The 24965-nt window shown below is 46.4% G+C and overlaps 4 protein-coding genes across 15 annotated transcripts in view; 2 read left to right on the forward strand and 2 right to left on the reverse strand.

The window, feature by feature from the left end:
* Positions 1 to 7564, forward strand: part of supt20hl1 (SUPT20H like 1) — a 30936-nt gene extending 23372 nt beyond the window's left edge. Inside the window, exons 9-10 of the mRNA XM_031891376.1 lie at positions 5339 to 5469; positions 6035 to 7564. Of these exons, the coding sequence (XP_031747236.1) occupies positions 5339 to 5469; positions 6035 to 6211 (308 nt within the window). The 3' untranslated portion in view covers positions 6212 to 7564. The remainder of the gene's footprint in view (positions 1 to 5338; positions 5470 to 6034) is intronic.
* LOC116406707 lies at positions 6245 to 7564 on the forward strand. Of its 2 annotated transcripts, XM_031891378.1 has the most exons (3): positions 6245 to 6308; positions 6405 to 6862; positions 6893 to 7564. In XM_031891378.1, the coding sequence occupies exons 1-3, from the start codon at positions 6268 to 6270 to the stop codon at positions 6982 to 6984; spliced, it is 591 nt and encodes a 196-aa protein (XP_031747238.1). In that variant the 5' UTR covers positions 6245 to 6267; the 3' UTR covers positions 6985 to 7564. The 2 variants fall into 2 exon arrangements, with proteins under 2 accessions (XP_031747238.1, XP_031747237.1); XM_031891377.1 differs by having other exon boundaries at positions 6405 to 7564.
* Positions 7565 to 17761: 10197 nt separating this feature from the next.
* LOC101730490 (DNA-directed RNA polymerase II subunit RPB1-like) lies at positions 17762 to 21342 on the reverse strand. 9 transcript variants are annotated; one of them, XM_031890628.1, is made up of 4 exons: positions 21243 to 21342; positions 20324 to 21140; positions 19043 to 20189; positions 17762 to 18875 (listed from the first exon to the last, which is right to left on the reverse strand). In XM_031890628.1, the coding sequence occupies exons 1-4, from the start codon at positions 21325 to 21327 to the stop codon at positions 18693 to 18695; spliced, it is 2232 nt and encodes a 743-aa protein (XP_031746488.1). In that variant the 5' UTR covers positions 21328 to 21342; the 3' UTR covers positions 17762 to 18692. The 9 variants fall into 9 exon arrangements, with proteins under 9 accessions (XP_031746488.1, XP_031746489.1, XP_031746486.1 ...); XM_031890629.1 differs by having other exon boundaries at positions 19043 to 19305; positions 19450 to 20189; positions 20324 to 21342; XM_031890626.1 differs by having other exon boundaries at positions 17762 to 18786; positions 18827 to 18875; positions 20324 to 21342.
* The window catches only part of gatad2b (GATA zinc finger domain containing 2B), a 29524-nt gene continuing 25517 nt past the window's right edge, over positions 20959 to 24965 (reverse strand). For all 3 annotated transcript variants that reach the window (XM_031890632.1, XM_031890633.1, XM_031890634.1), the window contains exons 8-11: positions 24745 to 24947; positions 23720 to 23824; positions 23521 to 23635; positions 20959 to 23434 (exon numbers count right to left, since the gene is read on the reverse strand). In XM_031890632.1, the coding sequence (XP_031746492.1) occupies positions 23301 to 23434; positions 23521 to 23635; positions 23720 to 23824; positions 24745 to 24947 (557 nt within the window). In that variant the 3' untranslated portion in view covers positions 20959 to 23300. The remainder of the gene's footprint in view (positions 23435 to 23520; positions 23636 to 23719; positions 23825 to 24744; positions 24948 to 24965) is intronic.

Genomic DNA, 24965 nt, shown 5'->3' on the forward strand with positions numbered 1-24965 from the left:
TACCCCCCTATTATATACAGGGACCCCCAATTATACACAGGTACCCCCCTATTATACACAGGTACCCCCCTATTATACACAGGGACCCCCTATTATACACAGGGACCCCATATTATACACAGGTATCCCCTATTATACACAGGTACCCCTTATTATACACAGGTACCCCCCTATTATATACAGGGACCCCCAATTATACACAGGTACCCCCCTATTATACACAGGTACCCCCCTATTATACACAGGAACCCCCTATTATACACAGGGACCCCATATTATACACAGGTACCCCCCTATTATACACAGGGACCCCCTATTATACACAGGTACCCCCTATTATACACAGGGACCCCCTATTATACACAGGTATCCCCTATTATACACAGGTACCCCTTATTATACACAGGGACCCCCTATTATACACAGGTACCCCCCTATTATACACAGGGACCCCCTATTATATACAGGGACCCCCTATTATACACAGGTACCCCCCTATTATACACAGGGACCCCCTATTATACACAGGTACCCCCCTATTATACACAGGTACCCCCTATTATACACAGGGACCCCCTATTATACACAGGTACCCCCCTATTATACACAGGTACCCCCCTATTATACACAGGTACCCCCCTATTATACACAGGGACCCCTATTATACACAGGGACCCCCTATTATACACAGGGACCCCCTATTATACACAGGGACCCCCTATTATACACAGGTACCCCCCTATTATGCACAGGGACCCCCTATTATACACAGGGACCCCCTATTATACACAGGGACCCCCTTTTATACACAGGGACCCCCTATTATACACAGGGACCCCCTATTATACACAGGTATCCCCTATTATACACAGGGACCCCCTATTATACACAGGTACCCCCTATTATACACAGGGACCCCCCTATTATACACAGGGACCCCCAATTATACACAGGTACCCCCCTATTATACACAGGGACCCCCCTATTATACACAGGTACCACCCTATTATACACAGGTACCCCCCCTATTATACACAGGTACCCCCTATTATACACAGGGACCCCCTATTATACACAGGTACCCCACTATTATACACAGGTACCCCCTATTATACACAGGGACCCCCCTATTATACACAGGGACCCCCAATTATACACAGGGACCCCCCTATTCTACACAGGTACCCCCTATTATACACAGGGACCCCCTATTATACACAGGTACCCCCTATTATACACAGGGACCCCCTATTATACACAGGGACCCCCTATTAAACACCGGTACCCCCCTATTATACACAGGGACCCCCTATTATACACAGGGACCCCCTATTATACACAGGTACCCCCCTATTATACACAGGTACCCCCTATTATACACAGGGACCCCCTATTATACACAGGGACCCCCTATTATACACAGGGACCCCCCTATTATACACAGGGACCCCCTATTATACACAGGGACCCCCCTATTATACACAGGTACCCCCCCTATTATACACAGGGACCCCCTATTATACACAGGTACCCCCCTATTATACACAGGTACCCCCTATTATACACAGGGACCCCCTATTATACACAGGTACCCCCCTATTATACACAGGTACCCCCCTATTATACACAGGTACCCCCTATTATACACAGGTACCCCCCTATTATACACAGGGACCCCTATTATACACAGGGACCCCCTATTATACACAGGGACCCCCTATTATACACAGGTACCCCCTATTATACACAGGGACCCCCTATTATACACAGGGACCCCCTATTATACACAGGTACCCCCCCTATTATACACAGGGACCCCCTTTTATACACAGGGACCCCTATTATACACAGGGACCCCCTATTATACACAGGGACCCCCCTATTATACACAGGGACCCCCAATTATACACAGGGACCCCCTATTATACACAGGTACCCCCCTATTATACACAGGGACCCCCTATTATACACAGGTACCCCCCTATTATACACAGGTACCCCCTATTATACACAGGTACCCCCTATTATACACAGGGACCCCTATTATACACAGGTACCCCCCTATTATACACAGGTACCCCCTATTATACACAGGGACCCCCTATTATACACAGGTACCCCCTATTATACACAGGTACCCCCTATTATACACAGGTACCCCCCTATTATACACAGGGACCCCCTATTATACACAGGTACCCCCCTATTATACACAGGTACCCCCCTATTATACACAGGGACCCCCTATTATACACAGGGACCCCCAATTATACACAGGTACCCCCCTATTATACCCAGGTACCCCCTATTATACACAGGTACCCCCTATTATACACAGGTACCCCCCTATTATACACAGGGACCCCCTATTATACACAGGTACCCCCCTATTATACACAGGGACACCCTAATATACACAGGGACCCCCTATTATACACAGGAACCCCCAATTATACACAGGTACCCCCCTATTATACCCAGGTACCCCCTATTATACACAGGTACCCCCTATTATACACAGGTACCCCCCTATTATACACAGGGACCCCCTATTATACACAGGTACCCCCCTATTATACACAGGTACCCCCCTATTATACACAGGTACCCCCTATTATACACAGGTACCCCCCTATTATATACAGGGACCCCCAATTATACACAGGTACCCCCCTATTATACACAGGTACCCCCCTATTATACACAGGGACCCCCTATTATACACAGGGACCCCATATTATACACAGGTATCCCCTATTATACACAGGTACCCCTTATTATACACAGGTACCCCCCTATTATATACAGGGACCCCCAATTATACACAGGTACCCCCCTATTATACACAGGTACCCCCCTATTATACACAGGGACCCCCTATTATACACAGGGACCCCATATTATACACAGGTACCCCCCTATTATACACAGGGACCCCCTATTATACACAGGTACCCCCTATTATACACAGGGACCCCCTATTATACACAGGTATCCCCTATTATACACAGGTACCCCTTATTATACACAGGGACCCCCTATTATACACAGGTACCCCCCTATTATACACAGGGACCCCCTATTATACACAGGGACCCCCTATTATACACAGGTACCCCCCTATTATACACAGGGACCCCCTATTATACACAGGTACCCCCCTATTATACACAGGTACCCCCTATTATACACAGGGACCCCCTATTATACACAGGTACCCCCCTATTATACACAGGTACCCCCCTATTATACACAGGTACCCCCCTATTATACACAGGGACCCCTATTATACACAGGGACCCCCTATTATACACAGGGACCCCCTATTATACACAGGGACCCCCTATTATACACAGGTACCCCCCTATTATACACAGGGACCCCCTATTATACACAGGGACCCCCTATTATACACAGGGACCCCCTTTTATACACAGGGACCCCCTATTATACACAGGGACCCCCTATTATACACAGGTATCCCCTATTATACACAGGGACCCCCTATTATACACAGGGACCCCCCTATTATACACAGGGACCCCCAATTATACACAGGTACCCCCCTATTATACACAGGGACCCCCCTATGATACACAGGTACCACCCTATTATACACAGGTACCCCCCTATTATACACAGGTACCCCCTATTATACACAGGGACCCCCTATTATACACAGGTACCCCCCTATTATACACAGGTACCCCCTATTATACACAGGGACCCCCCTATTATACACAGGGACCCCCAATTATACACAGGGACCCCCCTATTCTACACAGGTACCCCCTATTATACACAGGGACCCCCTATTATACACAGGTACCCCCTATTATACACAGGGACCCCCTATTATACACAGGGACCCCCTATTAAACACCGGTACCCCCCTATTATACACAGGGACCCCCTATTATACACAGGGACCCCCTATTATACACAGGTACCCCCCTATTATACACAGGTACCCCCTATTATACACAGGGACCCCCTATTATACACAGGGACCCCCCTATTATACACAGGGACCCCCTATTATACACAGGGACCCCCCTATTATACACAGGTACCCCCCTATTATACACAGGGACCCCCTATTATACACAGGTACCCCCCTATTATACACAGGTACCCCCTATTATACACAGGGACCCCCTATTATACACAGGTACCCCCCTATTATACACAGGTACCCCCCTATTATACACAGGTACCCCCTATTATACACAGGTACCCCCCTATTATACACAGGGACCCCTATTATACACAGGGACCCCCTATTATACACAGGGACCCCCTATTATACACAGGTACCCCCCTATTATACACAGGGACCCCCTATTATACACAGGGACCCCCTATTATACACAGGTACCCCCCTATTATACACAGGGACCCCCTTTTATACACAGGGACCCCCTATTATACACAGGGACCCCCTATTATACACAGGGACCCCCCTATTATACACAGGGACCCCCAATTATACACAGGGACCCCCCTATTATACACAGGTACCCCCTATTATACACAGGTACCCCCCTATTATACACAGGGACCCCCTATTATACACAGGGACCCCCTATTATACACAGGGACCCCCTATTATACACAGGTACCCCCTATTATACACAGGGACCCCCTATTATACACAGGTACCCCCTATTATACACAGGTACCCCCCTATTATACACAGGTACCCCCCTATTATACACAGGTACCCCCTATTATACACAGGGACCCCCTATTATACACAGGTACCCCCTATTATACACAGGGACCCCCTATTATACACAGGGACCCCCTATTATACACAGGTACCCCCTATTATACACAGGTACCCCCTATTATACACAGGTACCCCCCTATTATACACAGGTACCCCCCTATTATACACAGGTACCCCCTATTATACACAGGGACCCCTATTATACACAGGTACCCCCTATTATACACAGGGACCCCCCTATTATACACAGGTACCCCCTATTATACACAGGGACCCCCTATTATACACAGGGACCCCCTATTATACACAGGTACCCCCTATTATACACAGGTACCCCCCTATTATACACAGGTACCCCCCTATTATACACAGGGACCCCCAATTATACACAGGGACCCCCTATTATACACAGGTACCCCCTATTATACACAGGTACCCCCCTATTATACACAGGTACCCCCCTATTATACACAGGTACCCCCTATTATACACAGGTACCCCCTATTATACACAGGTACCCCCTATTATACACAGGTACCCCCCTATTATACACAGGTACCCCCTTATTTCACCCCCATATTAACCTTGCTTTTCCCCCCTTGGCAGGGCACGAGGGTCGGGCTGGAATGGCCGCTGTTACCCTACGTCCTGGCACCGACCTGGATCTGGGCAGAATCTATAGTTACGTAATGGAGTTTCTGCCCTCGTATGCCCGGCCCCGCTTCCTGCGCATCATGGTGAGTCTGTGTCTCTGTCCCACCACTAGGGGGCAGGGTGCAGCAGCCTTACACAGTCGGTTACTATGGTGTCCTGCTGTGGTTTCCCACTAGGGGGCAGGGGAGCAGGGGGCAGCAGTCTTACACGGTCGGTTACTATGGTGTCCCGCTGTGGTTTCCCTCTAGGGGGCAGGGTGCAGCAGCCTTACACAGTCGGTTACTATGGTGTCCTGCTGTGGTTTCCCACTAGGGGGCAGGGGAGCAGGGGGCAGCAGTCTTACACAGTCGGTTACTATGGTGTCCTTCTGTGGTTTCCCACTAGGGGGCAGGGGAGCAGGGTGCAGCAGTCTTACACAGTCGGTTACTATGGTGTCCTGCTGTGGTTTCCCACTAGGGGGCAGGGGAGCAGGGGGCAGCAGTCTTACACAGTCGGTTACTATGGTGTCCTTCTGTGGTTTCCCACTAGGGGGCAGGGGAGCAGGGTGCAGCAGTCTTACACAGTCGGTTACTATGGTGTCCTGCTGTGGTTTCTACCCCACACTGGGCAATTACACTTGGGTGACTCTATGTTCTCTGCCTCCTCCAGGATTCCATGGAAGCCACGGGGACATTCAAGCCGCAGAAGACAAAGCTGGTCCAGGAAGGCTTCTCCCCCTCGCTGGTTGCCGACCCCCTGTACCTCCTTGACGAGACCTCACGCTCCTACCGGCTGCTCTCCCACGATCTCTATTCCCGCATCGTCTCTTCTGAGTTCCGACTGTGAGGCTTCTGGTGAGGCTTCTGCTGAGGCTTCTGGTGAGGCTTCTGCTGAGGCTTCCGATGAGGCTTCTAGTGAGGCTTCTGGTGAGGCTTCTGCTGAGGCTTCTGGTGAGGCTTCTGCTGAGGCTTCCGGTGAGGCTTCTAGTGAGGTTTCTGGTGAGGCTTCCGCTGAGGTTTCCGGTGAAGCTTCCGCTGAGGCTTCCGGTGAGGCTTCTGCTGAGACTTCTGGTGAGGCTTCTGCTGAGGCTTCTGGTGAGGCTTCTGCTGAGTCTTCTGCTGAGGCTTCTGCTGAGGCTTCCGGTGAGGCTTCTGCTGAGACTTCTGGTGAGGCTTCTGCTGAGGCTTCCGGTGAGGCTTCTGCTGAGACTTCTGGTGAGGCTTCTGCTGAGGCTTCCGGTGAGGCTTCTGCTGAGGCTTCTGCTGAGTCTTCTGCTGAGGCTTCTGGTGAGGCTTCTGCTGAGTCTTCTGCTGAGGCTTCTGCTGAGGCTTCCGGTGAGGCTTCTAGTGAGGCTTCTGGTGAGGCTTCTGCTGAGGTTTCTGGTGAAGCTTCTGCTGAGGCTTCCAGTGAGGCTTCTGCTGTGGCTTCTGCTGAGGCTTCTGGTGAGGCTTCTGCTGTGGCTTCTGGTGAGGCTTCTGCTGTGGCTTCTGCTGAGGCTTCTGGTGAGGCTTCTGCTAAGGTTTTTGGTGAGGCTTCTGCTGAGGCTTCTGGCCAACCAACTCACAGAGGGGTCAGCGGTGCAGGAACCTGCTGAATGGGCAGGAGTAGAACTGCTTTAGATGTTGTACAGATATGAACTGAAGTGGAGGGGAGGAATACGGTTCTGATTCTTCGGGGCGGGGTCACAGGCCCCGGTTTTGTGGAACCGAATGTCCATTGCTTTTATTGTTGCCCAACAGTCGGAACTTTCAGGTAGATGTATATTAGAATATTCTAGACCCAAATCTCTGGTTCTTCTTGTGCTCAAGGCATGAACCCAAACTATTACTTCAGTGCCAGCCCCCCAGGAGCCCAAGGCTCATATGATGCAATACGATTGGCGGCCAATTGATGATCTCATCGAAAGTAGTCAGTGGAGCAACTGGACCTCTGGAACCCGCCCCACTCGTTTCCAGTTCTAGAGCCTTGGCATCAGGGAACAACTGGAACTGTCTGTAGCCGCAATGAACTGATTGGGCCAAATCTGCCGGAACTTAAACGGATGAACCAATAGGAGCCGCTCCCAATGTCCGTCCGTCCAATACAGGGTCTCTATTTCTGTAATAAATAGATAAATTTCGTTTTTTTTGTCGGTAGAATATTTTTATGGAAAGTTTCTATTTTGATACTTTTTTAGATGTAATAAATCTGTGGAAATTCCGTTGATTCTGAGTGTTTCATTGGGCCCAGTTCTAACCAGTTCTAACCAGTTCTAACCGGACCTGACCTCCTCTCCCATCCGTTGGGTCCTAATGAGACTCCTAGGGGCCCATTTGATGAGGTTTTTTGGGAAATGTTCAAGTTTTGTTTTGTTTTTTCGAGATATACATATACAATTGTTTTGGGGTTTTTCCTTGAATTTCGATATTTCTAAGTATTTTCTCGAAAATATTTTTTTTAAAAACCACAAAATGTTCGAGATTTGTAAATTTTAATGAGACATTTTTAGAAGTTAATCCCCTCATTGTTTTGTATTTCACCCAGTTTCAAGGGGAAGTTAATCACATCATTGTTTTCTATTTCACCCAGTTTCAAGGGGAAGTTAATCCCGTCATTGTTTTCTATTTCACTCAGTTTCAAGGGGAAGTTAATCCCCTCATTGTTTTCTATTTCACCCAGTTTCAAGGGGAAGTTAATCCCATCATTGTTTTCTATTTCACCCAGTTTCAAGGGGAAGTTAATCCCCATCATTGTTTTCTATTTCACCCAGTTTCAAGCGGAAGTTAATCCCCATCATTGTTTTCTATTTCACCCAGTTTCAAGGGGAAGTTAATCCCCATCATTGTTTTCTATTTCACCCAGTTTCAAGGGGAAGTTAATCCCATCATTGTTTTCTATTTCACCCAGTTTCAAGGGGAAATTAATCCCCATCATTGTTTTCTATTTCACCCAGTTTCAAGGGGAAGTTAATCCCGTCATTGTTTTCTATTTCACTCAGTTTCAAGGGGAAGTTAATCCCATCATTGTTTTCTATTTCACCCAGTTTCAAGGGGAAGTTAATCCCATCATTGTTTTCTATTTCACCCAGTTTCAAGGGGAAGTTAATCCCCATCATTGTTTTCTATTTCACCCAGTTTCAAGGGGAAGTTAATCCCCATCATTGTTTTCTATTTCACCCAGTTTCAAGGGGAAGTTAATCCCCATCATTGTTTTCTATTTCACCCAGTTTCAAGGGGAAGTTAATCCCCATCATTGTTTTCTATTTCACCCAGTTTCAAGGGGAAGTTAATCCCCATCATTGTTTTCTATTTCACCCAGTTTCAAGGGGAAGTTAATCCCCATCATTGTTTTCTATTTCACCCAGTTTCAAGGGGAAGTTAATCCCCATCATTGTTTTCTATTTCACCCAGTTTCAAGGGGAAGTTAATCCCCATCATTGTTTTCTATTTCACCCAGTTTCAAGGGGAAGTTAATCCTCATCATTGTTTTCTATTTCACCCAGTTTCAAGGGGAAGTTAAAGTTAGGGAAGTAATCCCCATCATTGTTTTCTATTTCACCCAGTTTCAAGGGGAAGTTAATCCCCTCATTGTTTCTATTTCACCCAGTTTCAAGGGGAAGTTAATCCCCATCATTGTTTCTATTTCACCCAGTTTCAAGGGGAAGTTAATCCCCATCATTGTTTTCTATTTCACCCAGTTTCAAGGGGAAGTTAATCCCTCATTGTTTTCTATTTCACCCAGTTTCAAGGGGAAGTTAATCCCGTCATTGTTTTCTATTTCACTCAGTTTCAAGGGGAAGTTAATCCCATCATTGTTTTCTATTTCACCCAGTTTCAAGGGGAAGTTAATCCCATCATTGTTTTCTATTTCACCCAGTTTCAAGGGGAAGTTAATCCCCATCATTGTTTTCTATTTCACCCAGTTTCAAGGGGAAGTTAATCTCCTCATTGTTTTCTATTTCACCCAGTTTCAAGGGGAAGTTAATCCCCATCATTGTTTTCTATTTCACCCAGTTTCAAGGGGAAGTTAATCCCCATCATTGTTTTCTATTTCACCCAGTTTCAAGGGGAAGTTAATCCCATCATTGTTTTCTATTTCACCCAGTTTCAAGGGGAAGTTAATCCCATCATTGTTTTCTATTTCACCCAGTTTCAAGGGGAAGTTAATCCCCTCATTGTTTTCTATTTCACCCAGTTTCAAGGGGAAGTTAATCCCATCATTGTTTTCTATTTCACCCAGTTTCAAGGGGAAGTTAATCTCCTCATTGTTTTCTATTTCACCCAGTTTCAAGGGGAAGTTAATCCCCTCATTGTTTTCTATTTCACCCAGTTTCAAGGGGAAGTTAATCCCATCATTGTTTTCTATTTCACCCAGTTTCAAGGGGAAGTTAATCCCCATCATTGTTTTCTATTTCACCCAGTTTCAAGGGGAAGTTAATCCCCTCATTGTTTTCTATTTCACCCAGTTTCAAGGGGAAGTTAATCCCCTCATTGTTTTCTATTTCACCCAGTTTCAAGGGGAAGTTAATCCCATCATTGTTTTCTATTTCACCCAGTTTCAAGGGGAAGTTAATCTCCTCATTGTTTTCTATTTCACCCAGTTTCAAGGGGAAGTTAATCCCCATCATTGTTTTCTATTTCACCCAGTTTCAAGGGGAAGTTAATCCCCATCATTGTTTTCTATTTCACCCAGTTTCAAGGGGAAGTTAATCCCATCATTGTTTTCTATTTCACCCAGTTTCAAGGGGAAGTTAATCCCATCATTGTTTTCTATTTCACCCAGTTTCAAGGGGAAGTTAATCCCCTCATTGTTTTCTATTTCACCCAGTTTCAAGGGGAAGTTAATCCCATCATTGTTTTCTATTTCACCCAGTTTCAAGGGGAAGTTAATCTCCTCATTGTTTTCTATTTCACCCAGTTTCAAGGGGAAGTTAATCCCCTCATTGTTTTCTATTTCACCCAGTTTCAAGGGAAGTTAATCCCCTCATTGTTTTCTATTTCACCCAGTTTCAAGGGGAAGTTAATCCCCTCATTGTTTTCTATTTCACCCAGTTTCAAGGGGAAGTTAATCCCTCATTGTTCTATTCACCCAGTTTCAAGGGGAAGTTAATCTCCATCATTGTTTTCTATTTCACCCAGTTTCAAGGGGAAGTTAATCCCCATCATTGTTTTCTATTTCACCCAGTTTCAAGGGGAAGTTAATCCCATCATTGTTTTCTATTTCACCCAGTTTCAAGGGGAAGTTAATCCCATCATTGTTTTCTATTTCACCCAGTTTCAAGGGGAAGTTAATCCCATCATTGTTTTCTATTTCACCCAGTTTCAAGGGGAAGTTAATCCCATCACTGTTTTCTATGTCACCCAGTTCCAAATGAAACTTAAATGCATTATTGTTTTCCAAGAATGGGCTCCGATTAACGTCCATTTACAATTTACAATATTTTCTTGAAAATTTCATACAAAAAAGGTTCAATATTTTTGCATTCAAATAACTATCCGCTTGCAAATGATCGTGACTTTTAATAAATACATCAGTGATCAAATTTTTGTAATCAAAAATTTTTTTGTAAATCTGCCCCATGTCCCAAAAGTTTCCCATGACTTTCTCCAGTGTCAGACTAACAGGTCTGTAATTCTCTGTTAAAGATCTTTCTATATTGGTGCCATCAGTTCCCGGCAGTCTGGGCCAGCCCTACTACATATGTCGGGTGGTACAGACCACTGCCAGCCATTTCCTGGGGCTCTTTTTGTTCATTGCCGCTGGTCAGAAGGGGCCACAGACTGAGCCATGACGGCTGTTGGCCAACTCCTTACATAATTCCCATAGTGACTTGCTGTAGAGTCTGCACACACAGTATATGGAGCAGCAGAGGATTTTTGTGACCAGTTCATTGGCTCTTTGCCCATCTTGGACTTTTCCATTAATGCCCCATGCTTTGAAGTCCAACGACTGGTCACCCCCTTAGCTAATGGAAATGAAAGCGCTGCTGTTTGAGCCAATCAGCCGTAGAGGCAAGAACATGGGTGAGCGCCCAGATCATTCCCTCCAACTAAGCTTCAAACTTGGGATCCAGGAATGTCTAGGAGAACATATAAGTGGTCTTCCCAAATATCTGCCTAACAGGCTGCCTCCCCCCCAGGACTTTATCCATAGGGTGTCACAAACCTAAGCCATTTTGGATGGTGGGGTCAGCCACCGGTACATGGGACTTCCCTCCAATGTATCTTCTGAGCTCTGAGGTTCTACAGGTGGGAGCATGTCAAGTGAAATAATGAGCAAACCCCTAGTAATGTAGATATTGGGGGGCTGGGATGGATAATAGGGGTGTCCCATGGTCAAGTATTAGCCGACAGCAACATTTGTTGGTGCTTCTTCCATTAGTTGAATGAACAAGGTCAATGGAACTATAGGAGGTAAGTGGCCAACATGCAACTCTAGGGACATTGCCTGCCAACATCTTCAGAACTTCCTCAAATTCTAGGTAATAAATGGAACTACAGGAGATAATTAGCCAACATGAACTATAGGAGGGAAGTGGCCAACATGAACTATAGGAGGCAAGTGGCCAACATGAACTATAGGAGGGAAGTGGCCAACATGAACTATAGGAGAGAAGTGGCCAACGTGAACTATAGGAGGGAAGTGACCAACGTGAACTATAGGAGGCAAGTGGCCAACGTGAACTATAGGAGGCAAGTGGCCAACGTGAACTATAGGAGGGAAGTGGCCAACGTGAACTATAGGAGGGAAGTGACCAACGTGAACTATAGGAGGGAAGTGGCCAACGTGAACTATAGGAGGGAAGTGGCCAACGTGAACTATAGGAGGGAAGTGGCCAACGTGAACTATAGGAGGGAAGTGGCCAACGTGAACTATAGGAGGGAAGTGGCCAACGTGAACTATAGGAGGGAAGTGGCCAACGTGAACTATAGGAGGGAAGTGGCCAACGTGAACTATAGGAGGCAAGTGGCCAACGTGAACTATAGGAGGCAAGTGGCCAACGTGAACTATAGGAGACAAGTGGCCAACGTGAACTATAGGAGGGAAGTGGCCAACGTGAACTATAGGAGGGAAGTGGCCAACGTGAACTATAGGAGGGAAGTGGCCAACGTGAACTATAGGAGGGAAGTGGCCAACGTGAACTATAGGAGACAAGTGGCCAACGTGAACTATAGGAGGGAAGTGACCAACATGAACTATAGGAGGCAAGTGGCCAACATGAACTATAGGAGGGAAGTGGCCAACGTGAACTATAGGAGGGAAGTGGCCAACGTGAACTATAGGAGGGAAGTGGCCAACGTGAACTATAGGAGACAAGTGGCCAACGTGAACTATAGGAGGGAAGTGACCAACGTGAACTATAGGAGGGAAGTGACCAACGTGAACTATAGGAGGGAAGTGGCCAACGTGAACTATAGGAGACAAGTGGCCAACGTGAACTATAGGAGGGAAGTGACCAACATGAACTATAGGAGGCAAGTGGCCAACATGAACTATAGGAGGGAAGTGGCCAACGTGAACTATAGGAGGGAAGTGGCCAACGTGAACTATAGGAGGGAAGTGACCAACGTGAACTATAGGAGGGAAGTGGCCAACGTGAACTATAGGAGGGAAGTGGCCAACGTGAACTATAGGAGGGAAGTGGCCAACATGAACTATAGGAGGGAAGTGGCCAACGTGAACTATAGGAGGGAAGTGGCCAACGTGAACTATAGGAGGGAAGTGGCCAACGTGAACTATAGGAGGGAAGTGGCCAACGTGAACTATAGGAGGGAAGTGACCAACGTGAACTATAGGAGGGAAGTGACCAACGTGAACTATAGGAGGGAAGTGGCCAACGTGAACTATAGGAGGGAAGTGGCCAACGTGAACTATAGGAGACAAGTGGCCAACGTGAACTATAGGAGGGAAGTGACCAACGTGAACTATAGGAGGGAAGTGACCAACGTGAACTATAGGAGGGAAGTGGCCAACGTGAACTATAGGAGACAAGTGGCCAACGTGAACTATAGGAGGGAAGTGGCCAACATGAACTATAGGAGGGAAGTGGCCAACATGAACTATAGGAGGCAAGTGGCCAACATGAACTATAGGAGGGAAGTGGCCAACATGAACTATAGGAGGGAAGTGACCAACATGAACTATAGGAGGGAAGTGGCCAACATGAACTATAGGAGGGAAGTGGCCAACATGAACTATAGGAGGGAAGTGGCCAACGTGAACTATAGGAGGGAAGTGGCCAACGTGAACTATAGGAGGGAAGTGGCCAACGTGAACTATAGGAGGGAAGTGGCCAACGTGAACTATAGGAGGGAAGTGGCCAACGTGAACTATAGGAGGGAAGTGACCAACGTGAACTATAGGAGGGAAGTGGCCAACGTGAACTATAGGAGACAAGTGGCCAACGTGAACTATAGGAGACAAGTGGCCAACGTGAACTATAGGAGGGAAGTGGCCAACATGAACTATAGGAGGCAAGTGGCCAACATGAACTATAGGAGGGAAGTGGCCAACATGAACTATAGGAGGGAAGTGGCCAACATGAACTATAGGAGGGAAGTGACCAACGTGAACTATAGGAGGGAAGTGGCCAACATGAACTATAGGAGGGAAGTGACCAACGTGAACTATAGGAGGCAAGTGGCCAACATGAACTATAGGAGGGAAGTGGCCAACATGAACTATAGGAGGGAAGTGACCAACGTGAACTATAGGAGGGAAGTGACCAACGTGAACTATAGGAGGGAAGTGACCAACGTGAACTATAGGAGGGAAGTGACCAACGTGAACTATAGGAGGGAAGTGACCAACGTGAACTATAGGAGGCAAGTGGCCAACATGAACTATAGGAGGGAAGTGGCCAACATGAACTATAGGAGGGAAGTGGCCAACATGAACTATAGGAGGGAAGTGACCAACATGAACTATAGGAGGGAAGTGACCAACGTGAACTATAGGAGGCAAGTGGCCAACATGAACTATAGGAGGGAAGTGGCCAACATGAACTATAGGAGGCAAGTGGCCAACATGAACTATAGGAGGGAAGTGGCCAACATGAACTATAGGAGGGAAGTGACCCACTTTCCCATTAGGCTTTTGATGAGCAAACAAGGAAGCATAGAGTAGAGTTGGGGCTCTGGGGCCTCTGTATCTCGGCTGAGTCCCCACCAGAGGGACACTGGGTAAAACATGGCGGCACGGGGACATTTTGCCAAATAGTGAGCCGGATCTCTCCGCTGAGAGTCCATGAATTCTGCTTTGTCTCAGAAATTCCGCAGGTTGAGTCGAATTCCCTCTCCCCCGGGCCACGTGCGCTCATTAACTGCAGGAAACGTCTGGCTGCAATTACTGCTAATGAAGGTGGCCTAACGAGGCGAAGCCCGGCGGGGGGAGGGGGGGGGTTTGTTTTACAATTGTCACGGGGTCCCTTGGAGATAATGGCGGCAATGGCCTGACGATCAGATACAAATCCCAGTGATCAGAAGGAGAAATTGTTTCCATGGCACCAATCCCAGATCCGGACAGAACCATGGATTAACCCTTTCATATTCCCCACCCATTTCCTTGGGGGGGGGCAGGTCTAGTTGACCTAAAACTATTTCCCGATTTTGTTGGATTTTTGTGTAACAATTTTCATTTTCAACCAGTGGGTCAGAGTCCAGCAGTGGGTCAGGTACCATTGGTACCGGCGCCGTACCCTCAGCAATAGCCGGTACCCTGCGAGTTGTAGGCAGGGTTTTCAGACGTGGGAATAGATGTGGGTCAGAGGGGCGAAGAGCTTACATTCTATTACCTACCTGTATATTGGCTATATTTTATTCTAGCCCCGCCCACTTCTGAAGATGTCACTTCCGGTTTGCATTAACAGCACTTCCTCTTTAATGTTGGCCACCGGGGTGGCGGATAAGGCGGATGTGGGTCAGGTAAAGGGTCAAAGCAAGTAAAAATACAGGTTGTGGGTCAGGGTCGTGGGTAGCGGGTCCGAGGGGGTCCCAGGTGGCTGCCAGAGAGGTGCTTTATATTGGGCCTGTGGACTATATTAATGGGGGAGGCTAAACTATAAACCCACCAAAAAAAATGATTATTGCAGCCGCCATCTTTAGGAATCAATGAACTGTTTGTCTTTCACCAATATTGTGCTAAATAAAATCATTCATTTACTTTCTGCCAATGAACTGTTTTACTTTGAGCAGGAGAGCTTTCTATTCAGACGTGTGAAGTCGAATCAACACAGTTTCTCTTCTGAATACGTCTTGCTAAACATGAATTTAGTTCTAGTATTCAATGAACTGTTTTACTTTGAGCAAGTGAGCTTCCTAGTTGGACACGTAAAGAAAATGAATGATCTGTTTCTCTTCTAAATACATCTTGCTAAACAAAATAATTCATTCGGTACCGGTATTCAATGAACTGTTTGTCTTTCACATCAGCAAGTGAGCTTTCTATTTGGACGCATTAAGGTGAATCAATGAACTGTTTGTCTTCCACGAATATTGTTCTAAATAAAATCATTTATTTACTTTCCGCCAATGAACTGTTTCACTTTGAGCAGGTGCGCTTCCTATGTAAAGGTGAATCAATGAATTGTTTGCCTTCTACATACAATTAATTTAATTTCTGCCAATGAACTGTTTCTTGAACTTGAATATCTTTAAACAAAATCATTAATTCACCTTCTGTACTGAATGAACTGTTTCACTTTGAGCAGGAGAGCTTTCTATTCGGACGTGTGAAGTTGAATCAACACAGTTTCTCTTCTGAATACGTCTTGCTACACATGAATTTAGTTCTAGTGTTCAATGAACTGTTTTACTTTGAGCAAGTGAGCTTTCTAGTTGGACACAAAGAAAATTAATGATCTGTTTCTCTTCTAAATACATCTTACTATTCAATGAACTATTTGTCTTTCACGTCAGCAAGTGCGCTATCTATTTGGGCGCATTAACGGGAATCAATGAACTGTTTGTCTTCCACAAATATTTTTCTAAATAAAATCATTCATTTACTTACTGCCAATGAACTGTTTCACTTTGAGCAGGAGAGCTTTCTATTCGGACGTGGGAAGTTGAATCAACACAGTTTCTCTTCTGAATACGTCTTGCTACACATGAATTTAGTTCTAGTGTTCAATGAACTGTTTTACTTTGAGCAAGTGAGCTTTCTTGTTGGACACGTTAAGTCAAATCAATGAACTGTTTCTCTTCCTAATACATCTTGCTAAACAAAATAACTCATTCAGTGCCGGTATTCAATGAACTGTCTTTCACATCAGCAAGTGAGCTTTCTATTTGGATGCATTAAGGTGAATCAATGAACTGTTTGTCTAAAATAAAATCATTCATTTACTTTCTGCCAATGAACTGTTTCACTTTGAGCAGGAGAGCTTTCTATTCAGACGTGTGAAGTCGAATCAACACAGTTTCTCTTCTGAATACGTCTTGCTACACATGAATTTAGTTCTAGTATTCAATGAACTGTTTTACTTTGAGCAAGTGAGCTTTCGAGTTGGACATGTTAAATCAAATCAATGAACTGATTCTCTTCCTAATACATCTTGCTAAACAAAATAACTCATTCAGTGCCAGTATTCAATGAACTGTTTGTCCTTCACATCAGCAAGTGAGCTTTCGATTTAGACGCATTAAAGTGAATCAATGAACTGTTTGTCTTCCACAAATATTGTGCTAAATAAAATCATTCATTTACTTTCTGCCAATGAACTGTTTCACTTTGAGCAGGTGAGCTTTCTATTCGGATGTGTGAAGCTGAATCAACACAGTTTCTCTTCTGAATACGTCTTGCTACACATGAATTGAGTTCTAGTATTCAATGAACTGTTTTCCTTTGAGCAAGTGAGCTTCCTAGTTGGACACAAAGAAAATTAATGATCTGTTTCTCTTCTAAATACATATTGCTATTCAATGAACTGTTTGTCTTTCACGTCAGCAAGTGAGCTTTCTATTTGGACACATTGAGGTGAATCAATGAACTGTTTGTCTTCCACAAATATTGTACTAAATAAAATCATAAATTTACTTTCTGTATTCATTGAACTGTTTCACTTTGAGCAGGAGAGCTTCCTATGTTCAGTTGAATCAATGAATTGTTTGCCTTCTACATACAATTCATTTACTTTCTGCCAATGAACTGTTTCACTTTGAGTAGATGAGCTTTGTAGTTGGGCGTGTAAGGCAAATCATGGAACTGTTTCTCTTCTGAATATCTTCAAACAAAATTATTAACTCACCTTCTGTATTGAATGAACTGTTTCACTTTGAGCAGGTGAGCTTTCTAATTGGACATTAGGTCGAATCACACAGTTTCTCCTCCGAATATATCTCGCTAAACAAAATCATGAATTCAGTTCCAGTATTTAATGAACAGTTTCACTTTGTATGTGTTTTATAGTTGGACATATTAAGATGAACTGTTTATTTTCTGAATACATCTTGCCAGACAAAATCATTCATTCACATCCAGAATTCAATGAACTGTTTTACTCTGACCCTGTGTGTTTTCTAGTCGGACATATTAAGGTGAATCAATGAACTGTTTCTCTTCTGAATACATCTTGCCAAAATCATTCATTCACATTTAGAATTCAATGAACTGTTTTACTCCTTTGTGTTTTCTAGTTGATCATATTAAGGCAAATCAATGAACTGTTTCTCTTCTGAATACATCTTGCCAGACAAAATCATTCATTCACTTTTAGAATTCAATGAACTGTTTTACTCCGAGCAAGTTTCTAGTTGGACACGTGACAGTTTCTCTTCCGAAAAATATATCTTGCTGAACAAAATGATTCATTCACTTCCAGCATTTAAGTTACTAAAACAATTTTTTTTTAATACAAACGTAAATATTTGTCCCCAAAACTTTTGTAAGTCGGACGCTGCCTTTTGCACATTTTCTTATTTGTTTTTTTGTGCACACAACTTACAATATACAGTGACAAAGTCGCACACTATTAAACTCTGGTCGGTGTGGGTTCAATTGAGCTTTTTTTGCTTTTTGTATTTTTTACACAATATACAATGTTTCTTCCATTGTTTTTTTTTTCTGTAGTTTATTTTGACTTTACTTGTCCAGAAATAGCTTTATATACAGAGAAAATAAAGAGCCACTGGCATGGAAACAGAAGCGAAACGTTACGGCTGCAGAGAAAGATTCGACCTTTCGTAGAAACAAATGAAAATCTCAAGGAACCTTCCCTCCCCACTAAAAGACAAACAATTCAGCGGAGAGAAACCGGAAGGGAGAATAAAGTCATTGCATAAGAGGAGAGTGGGGTATGAAACGCTGGATATCATTGCAGCACCTTCATCTGTCAGTATTGGGGCGGCTGTTACTTACCTACAAATGTGTATTGTGTGTAGAACAAGGGGAGAGCGGGAAGGGAAATACTGAGTTGTGTCCTTGGGTGAGAACTGAGCTTGATCCTTGGGTGATAGAACTCAAAGGCAAATACTGAGCTTGATCCTTGGGTGATAGAACTACTGAGAGAACTGGGGAAATACCGAGCTCCGTCCTTGGGAGAGAGAACTGGAAGGGAAATACTGAGCTTTGTTGGGGAATAGGAAGGCAAATACTGAGCTTTGTTGGGGAATAGGAAGGGAAATACTCAGCTTTGTCGGGGAATAGGAAGGGAAATACTCAGCTTTGTCGGGAATAGGAAGGGAAATACTGAGCTCCTTCCTTGGGAGAGAGAACTGGAAGGGAAATACTGAGCTTTGTCGGGAATTGGAAAGGAAATACTGAGCTCCTTCCTTGGGAGAGAGAAGTGGAAGGGAAATACTGAGCTTTGTCGGGGAATAGGAAGGGAAATACTGAGCTCCTTCCTTGGGAGAGAGAACTGGAAGGGAAATACTGAGCTTTGTCGGGAATTGGAAAGGAAATACTGAGCTCCTTCCTTGGGAGAGAGAACTGGAAGGGAAATACTGAGCTTTGTCGGGGAATAGAAAGGGAAATACTGAGCTCCTTCCTTGGGAGAGAGAAGTGGAAGGGAAATACTGAGCTCCTTCCTTGGGAGAGAGAAGTGGAAGGGAAATACTGAGCTTTGTCGGGGAATAGGAAGGGAAATACTGAGCTTTGCCGGGGAATAGGAAGGGAAATACTCAGCTTTGTCGGGAATTGGAAAGGAAATACTGAGCTCCTTCCTTGGGAGAGAGAACTGGAAGGGAAATACTGAGCTTTGTCGGGAATTGGAAAGGAAATACTGAGCTCCTTCCTTGGGAGAGAGAACTGGAAGGGAAATACTGAGCTTTGTTGGGGAATACGAAGGGAAATACTGAGCTTTGTCGGGAATTGGAAGGGAAATACTGAGCTTTGTCGGGGAATAGGAAGGGAAATACTCAGCTTTGTCGGGAATTGGAAAGGAAATATGGAGCTCCTTCCTTGGGAGAGAGAACTGGAAGGGAAATACTGAGCTTTGTCGGGAATTGGAAGGGAAATACTGCGCTTTGTCGGGAATTGGAAGGGAAATACTGCGCTTTGTCGGGAACTGGAAGGGAAATACTGCGCTTTGTCGGGAACTGGAAGGGAAATACTGAGCTTTGTCGGGAATTGGAAGGGAAATACTGAGCTCCGTCCTTGGGAGACAGAACTGGAAGGGAAATACTGAGCTTTGTCGGGAATTGGAAAGGAAATACGGAGCTCCTTCCTTGGGAGAGAGAAATGAAAGGGAAATACTGAGCTTTGTCGGGAATTGGAAGGGAAATACTGAGCTTTGTCGGGAATTGGAAGGGAAATACTGAGCTTTGTCGGGAATTGGAAGGGAAATACTGAGCTTTGTCGGGAATTGGAAGGGAAATACTGAGCTTTGTCGGGAATTGGAAGGGAAATACTGAGCTTTGTCGGAAAATTGGAAGGGAAATACTGAGCTTTGTCGGGAATTGGAAGGAAAATACGGAGTTCCTTCCTTGGGAGAGAGAACTGGAAGGGAAATACTGAGCTTTGTCGGGAATTGGAAGGGAAAAACTGAGCTTTGTCGGGAATTGGAAGGGAAATACTGAGCTTCTTCCTTGGGAGAGAGAACTGGAAGAGAAATACTGAGCTTTGTCGGGAATTGGAAGGGAAATACTGAGCTTTGTCGGGAATTGGAAGGGAAATACTGAGCTTTGTCGGGAATTGGAAGGGAAATACTGAGCTTTGTCGGGAATTGGAAGGGAAATACTGAGCTTTGTCGGAAAATTGGAAGGGAAATACTGAGCTTTGTCGGGAATTGGAAGGGAAATACGGAGTTCCTTCCTTGGGAGAGAGAACTGGAAGGGAAATACTGAGCTTTGTCGGGAATTGGAAGGGAAATACTGAGCTTTGTCGGGAATTGGAAGGGAAATACGGAGTTCCTTCCTTGGGAGAGAGAACTGGAAGGGAAATACTGAGCTTTGTCGGGAATTGGAAGGGAAATACTGAGCTTTGTCGGGGGAACTGGAGGGAAATACTGAGCTTTTTTGAGGAATTGGAAGGGAAAAACTGAGCTTTGTCGGGAATAGGAAGGGAAATACTGAGCTTTGTCGGGGAACTGGAGGGAAATACTGAGCTTTGTCGGGGAACTGGAGGGAAATACTGAGCTTTGTTGGGAAACTGGAGGGAAATACTGAGCTTTGTCGGGAATTAGAAGGGAAATTCTGAGCTCCTTCCTTGGGAGAGAGAACTGGAAGGGAAATACTGAGCTTTGTCAGGAATCGGAAGGGAAATTCTGAGCTCCTTCCTTGGGAGAGAGAACTGGAGGGAAATACTGAGCTTTGTCGGGAATTGGAAGGGAAATTCTGAGCTCCTTCCTTGGGAGAGAGAACTGGAAGAGAAATACTGAGCTTTGTCGGGAAACTGGAGGGAAATACTGAGCTTTGTCGGGAATTGGAAGGGAAATTCTGAGCTCCTTCCATGGGAGAGAGAACTGGAAGGGAAATACTGAGCTTTGTCGGGAATTGGAAGGGAGTTGCCTCCTCAGCGCTGGATCCCACACAAGACAAATGGAGCATTTGTCCTAGAACATTCCATTCCCAATCTGAGGGTAACGTTGAAGTGAAGACCAATTCAGAAAATGATCCTCAGGATAAGAGCCCACCATCACAGTGGATCCAAGGGCCACTTGAGGCATGTCGCCCGTCACCACTGCTTGACTGAACACGTGGAGCTAGAGTCACCTGTGCAGCAACGGGACGAATTGTTGGATCTTGGTCAACAGAAGGTGGGCTGCACTGTCTTTGCCCCGCCCCTTCTCAAAACCCAGCTTTGCTGCACACATTGTAACCTTCAAACTGAACATTCAACTCCATGAAGTGTTACAAAACATCAGCGTAATTCCTTGCGGAGCCACGAAGGCCACTCCACCCCGTCCAACGTCCCAACTCTCCGACGGTAACTTGACTCCGATAGAAAAACCATTTATGAAGAATTTTACACCATTTTTTTCTGCTCAAACTCAGGTTGTAGAGCTCTTCCGGGTCGTTAAAACGAGGGTTGTGCCAAATTCAAGAGCTCCTTCATTCGTGGGCCGACAGCTTTGTCACGGACGGTCGTACTGCGTCTCACCAGCGTTTCTGGGGGCATGTATACTTTCCATTGTGTGGAACAGAACAGCGCCACCTGCTGTATAATATAAAAAGAACTTTCCCAGAATAGCAAACCCTTGTTTTAACACTTGAAAAAAAGTCCTACAACTTTATATTAAAGGGTAACTACCCCTTCCAAACCTTTAACTGCACTTAAGTCTAGTGAGACCCCCAATATGAACCCATCGTAAAGTCAATATTGAACCTGTGTAATATATATACACTCTGGTACTTTTGTTTTTCCACAGGAAGAAGCTCGGGGGCTGGCTAGGAGTCTGGACGCTGGCCTTGCCAGCCTGGAGAGTAACACCGATTCCGTTCGAGGGTTAACTCTTGGTCACGTGACCGCTCTGTATTCAAAGGGCTAAGTGCTTGTCGTCCAGCTTGAAATACAAGTGGGGAATATTTAACCTGTGCATTTCCCCGAGGCACAGTGCAGGGATGGCACGCGGATAAGGAGAGCGGGGGGCAACCCCCCGTAACAGCCCCAGCAGTGGTTACTGGCAAATATAAAAGTCCTCCATGGCTCACATTTTCCACAACCCCTGACACAAGACCAGGCCCAAGTTGACCTTTTTGCCTGAAGAAGACGTATGTTACGAAGTGCATCTTTATCCAAAACCCGTTTCCAGGTCGCTTCACGCCACGTATCCAGATGGTACAGCCAATCCCAAGGGAGGAGTAGGCGGCAGTCCGATAAAGTACCACTGGCTCCTCCCCCTCCTCAGTCTCATAGGCCCATAGTGCAAATAGAGACAATGGTGGGGGGTTGGGGCTACAGCTCTCAAGGATTGGGCCTGAATGATGACATCACACAACTGCAGGGAGCCAGCAGCTGATTGGTGAGAAGTAAAAGCGAGGCCACCATGGAGCGTGTCCAGGGAAAATAAGGAACGTGGTCCTTTAACGGAAATCAGAACTCTGCACTGCAGAGCCACCAGTCCGCGCCGCTGGAGCGCCATCTTGGATTTTCTATTCCCCCCTCAGAGCCGTAGAAAGTTATACCCCCCCCCCCAATAACACCTGCCCTTCATCGGACTGCCCGCCCCCCAACATCTCCCAAGAGGCCGTTCCAATCCGCGTTAGTAGCCATTATGGCGCCCCCACCCCAGTCACTTCAGCACAAAGTTCATCAGAAATAAAGGGCAAGTAAAACATCATAGAAAGCTCGTGTCACCAGCCGAAATAAAAATTAGATTAAAAAAAGACAAAAAAAAGGAATAAAGCCAGTCCAAGGATGGGGGCGGGGTTAAGCACAAACACGGATCCTTAATACGCTGCTCGGGGGGGGGGGGGGGGGGGGAGGCGGGGTTACTCTGTGTCTGGAGCTGGTTAAGTCCATTTGCCGGGTCGCGCCATCTGTCGCTGCTGGGGTGGGTGGGAATCAGTGCATAGAGGGGCTATTTCTGGCCACTGATGGGCTGCGATATGGACCGTGGGGGGATCATGTCCAGAAGGTACTCGCGCTGCCGATCCGCCAGGCTGGTGGATTTGTGGCCCCCCATTCCAGCATTCAGATACGCAATGTTCACACCTACAGGAGAGAATTATGGGAATTATTTCCATTGTGCAGAGGATACCGAACAGCTCAGGGGTACAATCGGCACTCGGGCCCCTTACCTGGCATGGCCAGTAAACCGCCGGCAACGGGAAGCTGCGGAGCCTGGGCAAAGTTGGACAGCATGGCCCGGGCGTTGGTGATGCCCCGCTGCAGCACGTTCTGGGGCTGTGTGGGCTGGAACGGAAACAAAGAGTTAGAATGAAGCCATGGCCTGGACCCTATGAGCCCCGCCCCCCCCCCCCCAGGTAAGCTCTGTACCTGCCGCAGGCTGTGGTGCCGCATCAGGTTGTCCTGCTTGGAGGAAACAATGGGCGGGGTGCCAGGGGACAGGGACGCCTGGTGTTGTAACCTCTGCTCAATCTCCTGCAAAGCAAAAGGAACATTCCTGATACCCCAAAAGCCTGGGACAACTCCACCCCAGAACCAAACGTATGGGGAGAGCCTGTTAGGGGCTCATTCACATTGCCTGGGGCCAGTACAGCCTGTTAGGGGCTCATTCACACTGCCTGGGGCCAGTACAGCCTGTTAGGGGCTCATTCACACTGCCTGGGGCCAGTACAGCCTGTTAGGGGCTCATTCACACTGCCTGGGGCCAGTACAGCCTGTTAGGGGCTCATTCACACTGCCTGGGGCCAGTACAGCCTGTTAGGGGCTCATTCACACTGCCTGGGGCCAGTACAGCCTGTTAGGGGCTCTATCAACAGATGGCGCTGTGGGGACACGTACCTCAGGGCTACGGCAATTCCTTTCTGCCCCATCTTGCCCAGTCAGCATCTTTGTAGCCCAGTTCTACTCCACCTCCTTCCCTGCATCCAACTTCTACTCCACCTCCTTCCCCATACCCTGCATCTACTCCACCTCCATCCGCGCACCCCCATTCTACTCCACCTCCATCCGCGCACCCCCATTCTACTCCACCTCCATCCCCGCACCCCCATTCTACTCCACTTCCTTCCCCACTTCTACTCAACCTCTATCCCCATACCCTGCATCTACTCCATCTCTGCACCCCACTTCTACTCCACCTTCTTCCCCATACCCTGCAACCAACTTCTACACCTCCCATTCTACTTCTACTCCACCTCCTTCCCCATACCTCGCATCTACTCCACCTCCTTCTATTCCATCTCCTTCCCTGCACCCCACTTCTTCCCACCTCCTGCTTCTTCTCTAAATCCTCCCTACACCCTGATCCCACTCCCCGTCACACTGAACACCCACATCCCCATGTTCCCGCCCCAGCATGCCCTACACAGCACCCCAAGTGAAGCCGGGGTACACACCTGTTCCTGCTGCAGGGCCTTGACGAAGGCGTTCTTGAGCCGATTGGTGTGCTCGGCCTTCAGTGCTTTCTTCTGATTGGACGTCATACACTGCTCACACAGGATCTTCCCGCTCTTCTCCCGTTTCCAGTGGGGGGTGAAGTCCGTTCGGCACTGGGCGCAGATGAACGGATCCATATGCAGGAGGGAGGAGCAGCCTTTGACTGTTGGGTAGGGGAGGA

Source organism: Xenopus tropicalis, chromosome 8, assembly GCF_000004195.4.
Source record: "Xenopus tropicalis strain Nigerian chromosome 8, UCB_Xtro_10.0, whole genome shotgun sequence".
Classification (NCBI taxonomy): Eukaryota; Metazoa; Chordata; class Amphibia; order Anura; family Pipidae; genus Xenopus; species Xenopus tropicalis.